The sequence below is a fragment of the Jaculus jaculus genome, chromosome 11 (assembly GCF_020740685.1).
Source record: "Jaculus jaculus isolate mJacJac1 chromosome 11, mJacJac1.mat.Y.cur, whole genome shotgun sequence".
NCBI classification, from domain to species: Eukaryota; Metazoa; Chordata; class Mammalia; order Rodentia; family Dipodidae; genus Jaculus; species Jaculus jaculus.
This window is the reverse complement of record NC_059112.1, coordinates 59,242,129-59,255,931: the sequence shown is the minus strand read 5'-3', so window position 1 is coordinate 59,255,931 and position 13,803 is coordinate 59,242,129. Positions and strand designations below refer to the sequence as shown.

The following is a 13,803-nucleotide window of genomic DNA, read 5'->3' as shown; positions in this document are numbered from 1 at the left end:
CCCCACCCCTCCCAGCCTGGCTGCCTTCCCAGTCAGCCCTCCCATAGCCCATCCCAGGATGCTCCGTGCCTCACTGTGCTCAGCCGCTGTACTCAGGCTTTGTCTCCAGGACCCACCCTCCACCTGCACAGGTAGAAGTTATCCCATTTATAGTCATGTCACCTGGGTAGATGACAAGTGACTCAGAGTTCCCCATTAATGGGCATTTAAGCTTTCTGATCTTCGGCCTTCTCAAGATAGCATTCTACTTGAAGCATATTCCCAGTTCCAGCGTGGAAGGCCAGTGTGGGGGTGGCAGAGGGATCCTACTCAGATCTATCTGTATCATGGGAACAAGCACACGACTTCATTGGGACCTGTGTGAGCAGATGCCATCCCCAAGACTCCAGTCCTCCTGTGGCTCAGGCGCCATCAGGGTCTGGGTCTAGGACTGGACTTGGGTCCATAACCCTAAAAGCACCTGATCTAACCAAAGAGAGGGCAAAGACCAGAGAAGACCCAAGAGGACACAGCATGAGGAAGGGATGCTGAAGAGCACCCAGAGGGCAGACGCAAGGGTCTGCAGAGGCAGGAGCTCAGCCCAGGAGTCAGAGCCAAGGACCCTTCCCAAGCTTGAGTTGAAGGTCAAGATCCTCAAGATCTCCACAGCTATGCAGATCTCTACCTCATGGCTGCGACAGTTTTGCAGAGATGGCCTCTCCGTTGGCTTCTGAAAGATCAGGTGTTGTGGCTGTACTGGCTGAGCCACAGCATTCCCCTAAGGCTGCCTGGCTGGAGGAGGCTGCTGTCAGAGCAGAGCAGCCCCATCTAAGGCAGCCTGCCCATTCCCGAGGCCTCATGGGGGAGACCCTCCCTGAGGCCCCCTTGGCCATGTCTGCCTGAATCCTGGGATAAGCCTAACTACCCCCAGTCTAACTGCTCACAGCCACTGGCTGCTGCAGCCCCTCATCCTTCTAAGTGAGCAGTTCCCTGGTGCAGAAAGGATGTGGCCCAGGTCATGCAGACACACCAGGCTTGGCTGGAATGTCTGTATCACAGGCCCTTGTCCAGAAGGATGGCTCCCAGGGTCTGTTCTCCAGGTGAAGCATCCCCCTGAACACCTGGCAGGCCTAGGGTTTATATGCCCTGCCTCCCTGACATCACCTTCACTCACCTTTTGAACGCCTGGCTGGCCTAGGGTTTCTATGTCCTGTGTCTCTGCCATCACCACCAGTCACCTTTTGTCAGTGGTATGGCAGCAGGCAGATATTCAGGGCTGCAGGGCAGGCCAGGGCGGGCTAGGGTTCTGGAACCTACTTTTTATTTCAAGGCAGGGTCTTGCTCTAGCCCAGGCTGACCTGAAACTCACTACATACTCTCAGGTTGACCTCAAACTCACAGCGATCCTCCTACCTCTGCCTCCCAAGTGCTGGGATTAAAGGCGTGTGCCATCACATCCAACTGTGAAACCTACTAACACCAGAGATCCTATGAAAAAAGCAAGTGGTGGCACACGCCGTTAATCCTAGCACTCAGAAGCAGAGGTAGAAGGATCACCATGAGTTCAAGGACATCCTGAGACCACATAGTGAATTCTGTTCTCCATAGCAGCCAACAAGAGACCCAATGGGCCTCCATGGATTTCTTGGGGAAATGTTGCAAGGGCAGAAGATGGATGTAAGGGGCTGTGGGATGAGCCCTCTGCAAACACTTCTTCCCACCAGGCCCACCATCCTAGAAACACCCATCAGCTCTCTGAGTCTGGGAACTTCCATATGGCTCCCCAGGGCCATGGGCACACTGAGAAATGCCCAGATGGAAACTCCAACCAAGCAACACCAAGGAGAACAGCTCCATTCACCGGGGCCCCCAATTCAGTCCCTGGTCCAGTAGTAAGATCAAAATGGTTCCATCCAGCCCAGTGAACCACATGAGAGACCACACACCTTTAGGAGAATAATGCACAGTTAAAAATAAAACAGTAGCATTTTTGTACTATTTACATGACTGTTTGAAGTGGGTCCTTAGAAACAGAGCAGAGAGAGAGCTCAGGTCCCAGCACAGGGGTGAATGTCACACTAGTGCCCAACAAGTGGCTACAGGTCTATCCTCATAATGGCCCAAGACACAGGACACTGCGGCTGGGCAGCAGGGGTGAGCGGGGGGGGGGGTGACTCACTGTCGAAGCTCAGAGATACACTGCAGGAGAAGATGGGAACGTGGTGGTATCTCAGCCACAGTTTCAGAAGCCAAGGGCACAGTGGTACAGTGGGTGGGGCCCACAGGTCCCTCTGCTTCAGGGGTGTGCCACCCTGGTCCAGAATGCTCTACGAGGACATAGCTGTCATCTATGAGCATATCTAGGATGGGAAGGGCAGTTTGCATCCCATCTCAGACACTTCCCAATTCACACTGGATAACTGCAGCCCAGGATGCTTTGCCATGCACTGAAGCTGCCTAAACTTGGGCCCCATGGTGACCCATGGAGGTCCAGAGGGACTTGTTGAGGCCATAAGAAGGCTCAGCCGTGGGCACCCATGAGGTGAGAGGCCCGAGTGGGAGAGAGGAGGCTGCCACGTGGTTTTTATATATTGGAATGAATCCATGTGGACCCGGAACATTTCACCACTCTCCCTGAGGCACAGAGACCAGCCACACCCTCCCCTACAGCAGGAGACCAAGTCATGGCCAACCAACACGCAGCCAAGAAACCGAGAGGCCAGGGCTCCTTGTCACAAGGACCATCACCTACAGGTCAGCTGCCTGGCCGTGTCAGAGAGTCCAGACAGGGCAGCCTGGCTACGGAGCTCCCTTCCTCCGCTTCTCCAGCTCTGTCAGCCGCTCCTCCCGAGTCTGTGCATGTTGAGCCCCCACACGATGTGCTGTCTCCATGGCTGTGATGTCAATCTGGGCATAGCCAGAGGTTCTGGCCCCTGCAAGCAGCCCACAGTTAGTGGAATCCATAGGAACAGCCCCCAGTGTCTTCCATCTGCCCCTGACCCAGCCTGCAGGTGCCTGTGACCTCGGGTGACAGGACTGACAGGCACTCTGTGACCCATCTCCACCCCAACCCACCTAGTCACTCTGTCAGGACCTGGACAGCTGGTCTGCAGGCCTCAGAGGAGCCTAAAGGAGCTGAGATGCAGGGTCTGGACCGGGTTTGCACCAGTAGGATAAGCTCCCTGTCCAGGGCTAACATGCCTGTGGCCAAGGTTCAAGGCTATGGCCCTAACTCTCCTGCGGTGACCCACCTCGCACGCCTGCTCTGGCCGCAGGTAGCTCCAGGCCCATGTAGTGAAGCTGCTGTCGGGAAGAGGGGCTGATGGGTATGTTCACGTAGGTAGGTGTCTCGCTGTGTGGGCTCTCAGGCCCTAAGCTTTCAGTAGCCGTGAACCCCAGAGATCCTGTGGAGAGATGAGCTGTGAATCCCAAGGAAATCTAGTGTCCCCCAAAGGCCATTCAACAAAGAGCTGTCCCATCTTTCATGGTCCAGCCCCTTCCTCCCACCTTCTGCCTCTGGAGGGCCTTGGAGCATGCCATCACTCCCATTTTCCCGGAGTGTCCATCTTTGGTCCAATGCAGCCCCATCCTAAGATGTACCTACTGTCCCCTCCATGGTTCAGGCCCCACCCCTAAAGCCTGCTGTCTAGCTCTTCTCCTGTATCTACTCAGTCACCTCTCCTCCCCCTTTCTAGCCAGCCCCCTCTCTCTACTCTCCCCGGTTTTCCACCTGCTACAGACTCTGGGAAGTCCTCTACAAGGGATATTCCCATGGGGACCCCCTTTGGGGAGCACAGCCCACAACTGTATCTGTGTTCCTAGCCAAGACAGCACCTCCTCCTTCCAGCATACCTTAGTGCCTCAAATCCTCTCCTAAAAAGCCATCCCTTTGTCCTGCCCTGTACTCTGGCAGTTCATGGCTCAGTTTGTACAAACCCCATGGAACTCAGGGTGGGCAGAGCTCAGAGGGGCAGGAAGCACTCCATGTCTGGAAAGTATGACTCATGGTGGTCCCATGTTAGCAGACTTCTTGGATGCATCTCAACCACTTGGCCAACCAAGGTCATAAGGTCCAGAGTATGGTGAGGCCCAGCTGCTGTGCAGGGCCATTTGGGACATTATCTCTCTGCTCCTGAGATGAGAGTCTTGCTTGCTTAGGTTACAGAGCAGACTTAGCTCCTGTCAAGCAAAGAGCAGCTCAGCTCTATTCTCAATCCCCAGGAAATCTCTGATCTGAGGCAAAGGATTTCTGTTAGTCTGCAACATTTGCACCCTACAGAATCCATCACAGTGGAAGAAAACCTCCTTTAAAGGAGTCAGCTGGTAGGCAGAGAAAGAACTAGTACTGCCCACCCAGGCAGTGGGGAAGGGCTAGACCACATAGCATCCTGGCCTGATGAAGGTCTCCCAAGGATGGGCCAGCAGGTGGGGAAGGGGCGCAGCTGAGGGAAGGAGGGAAAGATGCAGACAAGCTGAGGCCTGGACAGAGCATCAGGGCTGGAGAGGCCAGGCCTTAGCACCAGGCCAAGAATGGGGAGCTGAGCTGCACCCAGGCCTCAGGAGGCAGGGGCATGCTATGCTCCCTGACGCTGGACACATTGTTCTGAAGTTGGCTCTGCACTTTCCAAGATGGTGTGGACAGGTGGGCTGGAGGAGAGAGGGTGGAAGTAGGACACCTGAGCAAAGGGAGATAGGCAGAAGGTTCTGGACCAGCCAGCATCGAGTCACAGGTCAGAGAGAGCTTCTTTTTAAGGCTCCATGAACTGTCCCCAGTGGGCAACCCTCCACTATCACTAGCTGAATCCCTTTCTATTCTCTCTGGCCCCAAAGGGATGTGACCAGCTGAGGGTGGTCAGAAAGGAGTGCCTCCTGGCCCCAGCCCAAAGCACTTCTGGTATTTAATTCTATCTTCACCATTTGCGAGTGTTATTTTAAGAGGCCTCAAATGCTTTCTGGAACAAAGCAGAAAACAAGGTATTCAGCAGGTAGCCCTAACTAGCAGCTAAATACCCACCTGACTGCCATGGTACAGGCACATCTCTGTTCCTAGTTTGGCCCTGGGCAAACACATATGCCCTCCATCAGTCTTATGGTCCCCCCCACCACGTGCCCCTACCCTTGCACTCAGTGGCAGGGCCCTGTCCTCAAACAGTGCCTATCCCACTCCCGCCCACCCCTGTGGTCTTAGAATAGAATAGTCAGCGTACAATGCCAGAGGTTCTAGGGGAGGTGAGAGCCAGAGAAGATGATAACTGCTGGTACTTCATGTTTCCAGGGTCATACTCTGAACCATGGCCCACACACAGACCTAGCATACAAGCTGAGCACCCCAGCCCATGAACCTCAGCACCAGCCAGGCTTGGGGCTCTCTTGTGGACCACTGTCCTGACCCTGCCTGCTCACAGGCCCACTCATTCCCATCCAGTCTCCAATCCCCAATGTCTTCCGGGGTCTGCTTGGGCTCTGTCTTAGCTTCAGGGCCTGGCTCCAAATAGGTTCCACTGACCTCTGAAATAGAGACCCAGGAACACTGGCCATGGTGGTGCACACCTTTAACCCCAGCACTCGGGAGGCCTAGGTAGGAGAATCACTGTAAGTTCGAGGCCAGCCTCAGACTACATAGTGAGTTCTAGGTCAGCCTGGACTAGAGTGAGACCCTACCTCGAAAAATAATAATAAAGAAAGAACAGAAAAGAAAAAGAAGAGGAGACCCAGGAAACTACAGTACTCACTGCACAGAGAAGACAGGACAGAATGGCCTCTGGCCTCTGGTCACTTTGCCAAAGGCCAGATGCCCCTGACCTGCAGCTTCTCTGCCAGGGCTGCCCTGCATCAGAGCCAGCACCCTCCTGGCCCTCACTTACTGACAGCTGGGCTTCTCCAATGAGTCTATGCTCCCTGCTGAGTCCTCAAATCACCCAGTGCCCTTCCACAGACCTCCCCTCCCCCTGGGAAGCTGGGATGCCCTGCCTATTCTCTATCTAGGGTACACTTAAGGTTACGAAAGAACCACTCCCCCCAGGTTACTTTAGAACTACAGACCACGACCCAGCTGTCCACTGGCCACTCCTAGACAGGCCACCACCACAGAGCCATTCACCTGTGCTTGATTCACTGCCCTACCCTGTCAACTGTACCAGGGGTCCTCCAGCACCCATTTCACTCCATGCCTTCACCTTTTGCTCATCAGCACCTGACTTTCTGGCTGGGCTGTCAGCTGCAGGCCCCGGCTCTGTTCTCAGCGCTGCGCTGTAGGTACTAGAGCCCAAAGCCAAGTGCTTACCTGGATACGTCCTCATGAGACCAGGGGATGAAGCAGTGGCAACCTAGACCAAAAAGAACAGGGCTCAGTGTGTGGACTCCACTTCCCCTTGTCCCGCCACTAGGCCCCAAGAACCAGGATGGTCACCCCAAAAGTGACATATTCCTGGTGGATCTGGGTTACCTACAGTCTGGGAACCAATGCTGTATCTTCCAGACCCCTTTGTTCCTTGATTTCTTTTTTTCTTTTTCTGACTTTTAGAGATAGGGTCTTGCTCTGGCCCAGGCTGACCTGAAACTCACTCTATAGTCTCAGGCTGGCCTCAAACTCACAGCCATCCTCCTACCTCTGCCTCCTGAATGCTGTGATTAAAGGTGTGTGCCACCATGCCCAGCCCTTTTGCTCCCTGACTCCACAGTCCTGATCACCCAGCTAGCAATAGTTCAACATGACATCCCAATGGTGTCATGGGCACTTGAGGATAGGGGCATTCTGAGATAGGTGACAAACAAAGGGACCCCAGGCCAACTCCTACCCAATTGATGCTTATGCTTTAACTGGAACCCACTGCCCATCATCTAAGGCACACATCAGAACTGAGCAGCTCAGCTCAGATTTTGTGACCCACAATGGCCACAGTGTTCACTCTCTGGCCCTGGTGTTCTGGCCTGTGCTCTAGTAGCTCATGGCTCAGAGAGCCGGCATGGGAGTCTCGGGGAGAAAAGAGGCAATCACTAGCTATAGAATGACGTGTCCCCAGGTCTTTGACCCTGCAAACAGAATCTGACCCCAGAGGAGCCCCAGGCTTCTGCATAGACAGGTGGGGGAGCTAGGAGCACAGCTGAGCACATCTATTGTCTCGTACCTGGGAACCTCCAGCCTCCAACTGGGAGGAATTAGAGGAGGATCAACTCAGCGATGCAAAGTTCTGAACCCTACAGGAACTGCCTGGCTGGAGTCAGGGACCATGAAAAGCATCACAGCCCCACGGTGACTCTGAGGGGCAACTTGGTAGTGGGACCTTTCAGGGGGGATATACAGAAGGATCTGTCCCCCAGCACTGGTCTAGGCCAGACTTGAGGGCGGTAGTCACAGGCCCAAGAAGGTCCATCGGCAAGCCAGGCTAGTCTGAGTGCACTGTCTTCCACAACAGAGCCTCGGGGACTGGGGATTCAGGCAGGGCGTGTAGCAGCACCCAGGAAATGAGTCAGACACACAGGTCTCTGAAGGTTCTTTGATGCCCTAAGGACCCTTGTCAACCAGCAAGGGGCTAGCCGAATCCTCAGCAGCCCCACTGAAGGCAATTGTTCAGGGAAGGCTGGGTTACAGGAACAATCCAGACCCTGAGCCTAAGTGGAGCTCAAAGGACTCAGGAACACGTGACCAGAAAAGGGAGTTGCACATAAGAAAGCAAGGACAGAGGCAGTGCCTGCCCATCTTCAGGTCTCTGGCCTGAAGGGAAGCCTCCATTCTACCAACCACCCAGTCCCATGAGATTAGTCATGGCTGAGGGCCCTGGGCTGCCGCAACTGCACAGTAGGCAGAGCGTTGTGATAGCCAAATGAGAGGGCACACCCACCACACACTGAGAAGACCAGTAAGGGAAAGGTCTCTAGGAAAAGGCCATCTTGGGCCTTGTTCTCCTAAGCCAGTCCATCACACGAGATGCCACAGTCCCCGAAGGCATTGGTGGGTAGAGGTCCCTTCCTCTTATGTGTGAGGACTCCTGGCCCAAGCCAGCTTTTCTCAGATGGAGGACAAACTTAGAGGCCCCAGCAACCTGGCTCCAACCTTGCCCTCCCTCCTGACCTAGGTGCCCATTTCTGCCCACCACAAGGACAGATCCAGGGGATCAAGTGCAGAGAACAGATAACGAGTTCTGGTCAAAGCAGGGCCTCGCCCTACATTCTCTCCCACTGGCTCCCTGGCCCCAGGAGCTGTAGCCTGGGTGCTTCTGCTAGAAGAATACCTGGCTGCTTCCTGTGAAAAGACACATGCCACACACACACACAGACTCATCAGACCCTCAAGGCAGCCCATGAGGGGGCATGGTTACCCTACGTATGGAGGAGGAAACTGAGGCTCAGGGAGGTACAAGTGACTTGTGTGGCTACCCAACCAGCAGGTAGTGGATGTGGCTGAGCCCAAACCCCACATACCAGCTTGATGAAAGCAAGCCCCCACCCCCCACCCCTCATGCCAGCTTCTAATGGGGCTGTGGGCAAAGATGAAAATGGACAGGCAGGGCACAGCAGCCTCCCAGGAAGGAACTCCCTGAAGCTCGGCCTCGGCACAAAGAAGATGAACCAGGTTGAGTAGGGGTGAGTGGAGCTCAGAGCCAGCCCTTCACAGCCAGGAGACAAAGCACTCCCTCACCTGTGCATGAGCCACCCTATGCCTGAGCCTGTGGGACCACACACCACACCTAGCACAGACTCTACACACAGAACACATGCAAACCACACCACCCATCCCCTGAGCCACTCAGAGCCAGCTCTCCTCCTTCCATCTGCACAACACTCAGGTGTCAGGCTGTTGTCTGTGGTCCACAGGCTGAGGACCGGGACCCTGGGGCTTCCGTTCCAGGCAAGGGGCTGGCAGGGAGACAGGCCAAATGAAACAACACAAGGCAGTAAGAAAAGAGAACTTTATTTCCAGTCTAAGAATGTATTACAAACAGTCACGGTTTTAAAAATGTGATAGAGTAACAACATGGTCGGTCAACAGTGCAGACCCAAGTCAAGGCAGTCACAGGTAAGCTAGCCTGCCAGGTGGGCAACTGCAGAAATGCACGACGGGGCCAGTCAAGGGATGCAGAAGGGGTAGGCACAGCCACACACGGCCCTTCTGACTCTGGGAAGCACAGCAGCTCCATTCAGGAGAGCACATGGCCTGAGATAGGTAGTGTCCAAGCACGAAGCTGGGGTGAATTGTGGTCAGGGCCAGAGCCCTCCAAATGCCAGTGGAGCCCTGATTCCCTCTGCCTGGCTCTAACCACCAGCTTCCTGGTCCCAACAAGGGGCACAAGGAAGCAAGCACTGGCAGGAGCTTTCTCACCTCAGGAGCCTGGGTCAACTCGGACTCAGGGCTCCACTCACCTCTGCCCAGCCTGCCAGAGCCCTCCAGGAGCCCAGAAGGCTAGTCTGAGGATGCAGACCCCACAAGTCATGGAGCCTCCTGAGCATCAGTTTCCTCCCTGTGGGCTGGGACGCCCACCGTGCCCATGTGTGTCAGGTTATGTATCAGAGCAGGAGGAGCGGCCGACTGAACACGTACTGCTGACCACGCATAGCACCTAGGCAGCCGTGTGTATGGAGCTGCAGGCTCACGGAGCAGGGGGTCAGAGTGGCTGTGGCGGGTCATTATTGATGGGAGCTGTGTCTGTGTACTGCAGAGATAACCGGGAATGACAGGGAGGGTCGGTCAGCCAGGCCCCAGGCAGTAGAGCAGAATGAGGCCTGGCCCATGGAGAATTCCAGCCCTCAGCACAGCGCCTCCAAGTCCTTTCTGCCTGATCCTTGGGGTGAGCAGACAAGGCTGGAGAAGCTGGGCCTGAGGCTGTACTGATCCCAACCTACCTGGGCTCCTGCACTGACGGCCACAGCACTCACCTCGGGGAGGACAAACCTATGACTGTTGCCCTACCCGAGGGTCTCTCTATAGAACACCAGTGGCTTCTGAAAAAAACAGCACAGAGCATCCCGTCTGCAGAGGCCTACACCCTCCTCTCCCGTGCAGAGGGGCGGCATCCAGCCCACAGTGGCAATGCCAGCCTGCCATCTCAGGGAGGGGGCTTTACCTTGAGTCCGCCACAGGCTGGGCACGACGAAAAGAAAGCTGGAGGCCCGGCGTGGGGGCCGCCTGCTTCCCAGGGCTCGCCAGGGGATGGGCTGGGCAGCGTGGCCTCGCCGCCTGGGGCCTCCATTGCCTGTCCTGGCCGTCTTGCACCCAGCCAACTGGAGGTACACTCAGTGGGCATCTGGCCACCCAAGTCCGCGGTTGCACTGTGGTCAGAGCTGCCCTGTGAGGCCAGGCTTGGGTCTCTGGGGGCCTGGCGCAGGCTGCGAGGTGTGTCATAGTGGTGCCGCAGTGAGGTGGGGACCTGGTACTCAGCAGCCCCTGGTGGGCAGGCACACAGGCTGGGCTCAGATGCGCTGGCCCCTGGGGGCAGGCTGAGCATGGAGCCGAACTCCTCTCCACCCCGCCACACGTCCACGCTGCTGCCAGCATAGGACGAAAAGCTGCCCGAGTAGGAGGAGTGGCTGCCGGTGGCGATGCCGCTGTCAGAGGAGCTCTGGCGGCCGACCTCCTGCAGCTGCCGGGGCCGCAGAGGCTTGAGGGGAGGCCTTGAGGGCCCCAGCACAGCTCCCCCTGGGGCTTGGGCAGCCACTAGCCCAGGCCCCTCCTGTGATGTGCCAGCCGAGGATGAGGACTGCTCCGGCCACACAGTGAGCCGGCTGCTGGCGCTGATGTCCGAGTGGCTCGCCTCAGAAGAGGTGCTGGATACACTGCGGTCGTCCCCTGAGATGAAAGCAGAAGCTGAGGCTGCTGGGGACTCCCGTGACGGCACTGTCACAGCCCCTCCCCAACCCCCAGGCCTGGAGGCTGGAGCAGAAAGCCAAGATCCCCAGGTCAGCCCTGTCTCACCCCACCCATGGCCCATTCCTCTTTCTACAAACGAACTCCAGATGCATGCAACCCTTTTGTAACGGGCTTTACGTGGGTACTCAGGAATCAAACCTGGGTTGTTAAGCTTTGCCATCTTTAACTACTGAACCATCTCTCCAGCCCCCATTCCTCTCTCAATGTCAGCCCCCCCTAGAGCCCTGCCCTCTCCCTTGGCCATCACTTTGGTTCTAGCTTGATCCTCTCCACTTGGCCTCCTGGCCTCCCGCCCTACAGTCCACCCCTGCAACAGGCATCTCCTAAAATATGGGCTGGACAAGTCCCTCTTTGCAGCCTCTGGCACTTCCGTACCATAGAGCTGTAAACTGCTCCCAAGCCAAGACCTGGGGCAATTTATCCTTCCCCAGCATCATACCACACACCTGACTGCCCAGCTGGCCTGCACCATATTCTGAAATCATTTTCTCCATTCTGGCCTCCCCTGCCCCACTGCACCACGAGCCTCTTAGGAACAGGAACATGCCTAGGATTCGAGGCCTGCCTCACTGCCCTCCTACCCTGTCAGGTCCCTGTTTCCCCTCACGCTGTGAGCATGAAAAACCATGCTAATCTTTGGTTGCCCCATCCGCTTTCCAGGCTCCTGAATGGAAACCACAGTGAATCCACAAGAAGGTAAGACAGCTCATTGCAAATTCTAGATTTCCTGTTTCTGGGCTGGGGAGGGGGGCGTTACTCAGGAGGAGTGACCACTGTCCCACTGTGTATCTCTGGGAGGTCAGGCACAAAAGGGTACTGGTAGGAGCAGCAGAGTTCCCATGCTCTGGCTGCCAAACCAGCTACGATCCTGCAGCCGCAGCTGCCACTGGCTGGGCTTTCAGCCCCCTCCATCCATCTTCTATGACAGTAGTTGAGGAGGGGACTCTGCTCCTGGGCAGCCAGCTCCATCAGCTGTGAGCTTTTTGTCAGAACACAGACAGTAAAACTAAAGCCCAGGAGCCTTGCTCAGGCCATATGGCTAGTGGGTGGAAAAGAATTCCTCCCAGCTTGCACTTCCCATCAGAGCCTTCTGTCAGCACTTAATACATGTGTGTGGGATAGCATGTGGATGAATGAAGAGAGAAGGCACGAATGAGTAAGGGTGGGTGGATGGATGGATGGACGGACGGACGGATGGATGGAGACAAGGAGGAATGAGCAGGAGGCAGGGTGGAAGGATGGACAGCTGCATGCACAGAATGGGTGAGGGGAAAATGTGTGTGCAAAGACACTCCCGCAGCCTGAGCAGAGAGGCAGGCAGGTGGCCTTCTAGTAAGGCCTTGCAGCGCAGCCCAGGCTGACACCGGTCCTACCTCCGCTGCCCGGCCGGCCGGGGTGGGAGAGCAGACTGAGCCGCTTCTCCAGCTGCAGGGCTTCCAGCGCTTCCTGGGCCACGCGCTCCTCTGAGGCCAAGGCCGAGGCCCCGCCAGGGCTTGGGTCTGAAGCAGAGAGAAGGGTCAGTGAGGCCCCCACCTGCAGCCCCCACCCCACACTGCCAGGACATCCGATGAGTCCACTGCCTTCAGAGCCACGTGCACCCTGGCCCAGCCCCATCACAAGGGGCTCATGGATCAGGCCAGCCCTTCCCACCTCAGCCCAGGTTCTATGCACCAAGCTCAAGATACCCAAGCCACCTGCCAAGACCCCCCCATCTGCCCAGCCCTGATCCATGTCCCAACTAAAACAGCTGGGCCCCTCCCCACCTCCACAAAGTTGCAGTGTTCTCTCGCTGATAGTCAGCACCTCCTTGGTCCCTGACCCAGGAGAGGTTAGCTCACCCCTGACTCACCATACCCACTTCCCACAGGTTCCCCTTTGGTCTCAGTAAAATGCCACTCTAGTCCTGCAGCTCCTGCTGCTTCGGGCTGGGTGGAGTCCTTTGCTGATCCTCAGCATCTGCCACCCTGAGCCATATCTTTGTTGGTGTCAGTTCTGGAGGACATAAAGCCTCATGGGGCTTGCTACTCTATTCTCTCATGCACCAGCTGGGCACCCACGGCCTGCCGGAAGTACTTGGTGATATGGACACTGGGCTGAGAGGCCACCAGGACGCAGGCAGCAGACCCTGCTTCCCCACCCCTCCATGTCCACCGCCATCTAGAGAAGTCGCCCCCAGAAACACTTCCGAGCACACAGCGAAGTTCCACCAACAGGGAGGCTTCTGTGGTTGGTTTCTAGCTTCCTCATTCCCTCAGCTGCAAGTGTGCAGATAGGCAAGGCCTATGCCGAGCCTCCAGCCACTCTCCCAAGGCCACAACCCCCACAGACAGCCCACTCAGCCACCCCCCAGCCAGGACTCCTGAAAGCCAAAGTGCTCTATGCATCAGACCTGACAGCTCTGTAATGACGCTCCTCTCTCTCTCTCTCTCTCTCTCTCTCACACACACACACACACACACACACACACCTTCCAGTGAGCAGGACAAAGGCACCACTCCTGGCCACAGTCAAGGACAGGTTTCGGACAGCACAGTGACATCACAGAGTTAGGGACCTAATAGGCAGGCTCTACAGAGGGTTCAGACAGTGGCCCTTCGTGACAGCAGGACATGACCTCTGGCTCATGTCCATCTTGAAGCAGGTGGGCAGCAAGATGCTGATCGACTCCAGCCCCTGCACTCGTGCCCAAGCCCCTCGTCCTGTCTGCAAAGGAGGATTCAGCAGCAGCGAGGGTCAGCCCAAGAGAATACTAGAAAGCCTGCAGAGTGAGGTTGCTTCCCAATCGTGATGCACCCCAGGGGCCACCTCCCCACAACCTTGGGACTTTGATGTCATGCCAGCCAAGCATAAAGGACAAAGCCTGCCAGCCTATATATCTTCTTGCAGGGTCTACCCCGCAGAGCTGTGGAATGCAATGCCCACGTGTGCCTAGGACATCAGGGTGAGCCAAGCCCCTGGCT

General features: G+C 56.4%; 1 protein-coding gene across 2 annotated transcripts in view; it reads right to left on the bottom strand.

Moving 5' to 3' along the window:
- Positions 1-2,778: 2,778 nt before the first annotated feature.
- Dok7 (docking protein 7) overlaps positions 2,779-13,803 on the bottom strand; it is a 32,936-nt gene continuing 21,911 nt past the window's right edge. The window contains exons 6-10 of one of the 2 annotated variants that reach the window (XM_004656000.3): positions 12,217-12,342; positions 10,041-10,762; positions 6,263-6,305; positions 3,231-3,383; positions 2,779-2,912 (exon numbers count right to left, since the gene is read on the bottom strand). In XM_004656000.3, the coding sequence (XP_004656057.3) occupies positions 2,779-2,912; positions 3,231-3,383; positions 6,263-6,305; positions 10,041-10,762; positions 12,217-12,342 (1,178 nt within the window). Of the gene's footprint in view, positions 2,913-3,230; positions 3,384-6,262; positions 6,306-8,928; positions 10,763-12,216; positions 12,343-13,803 lie in introns of those variants that run through there. The other variant, XM_045130085.1, reaches the window with a different exon arrangement.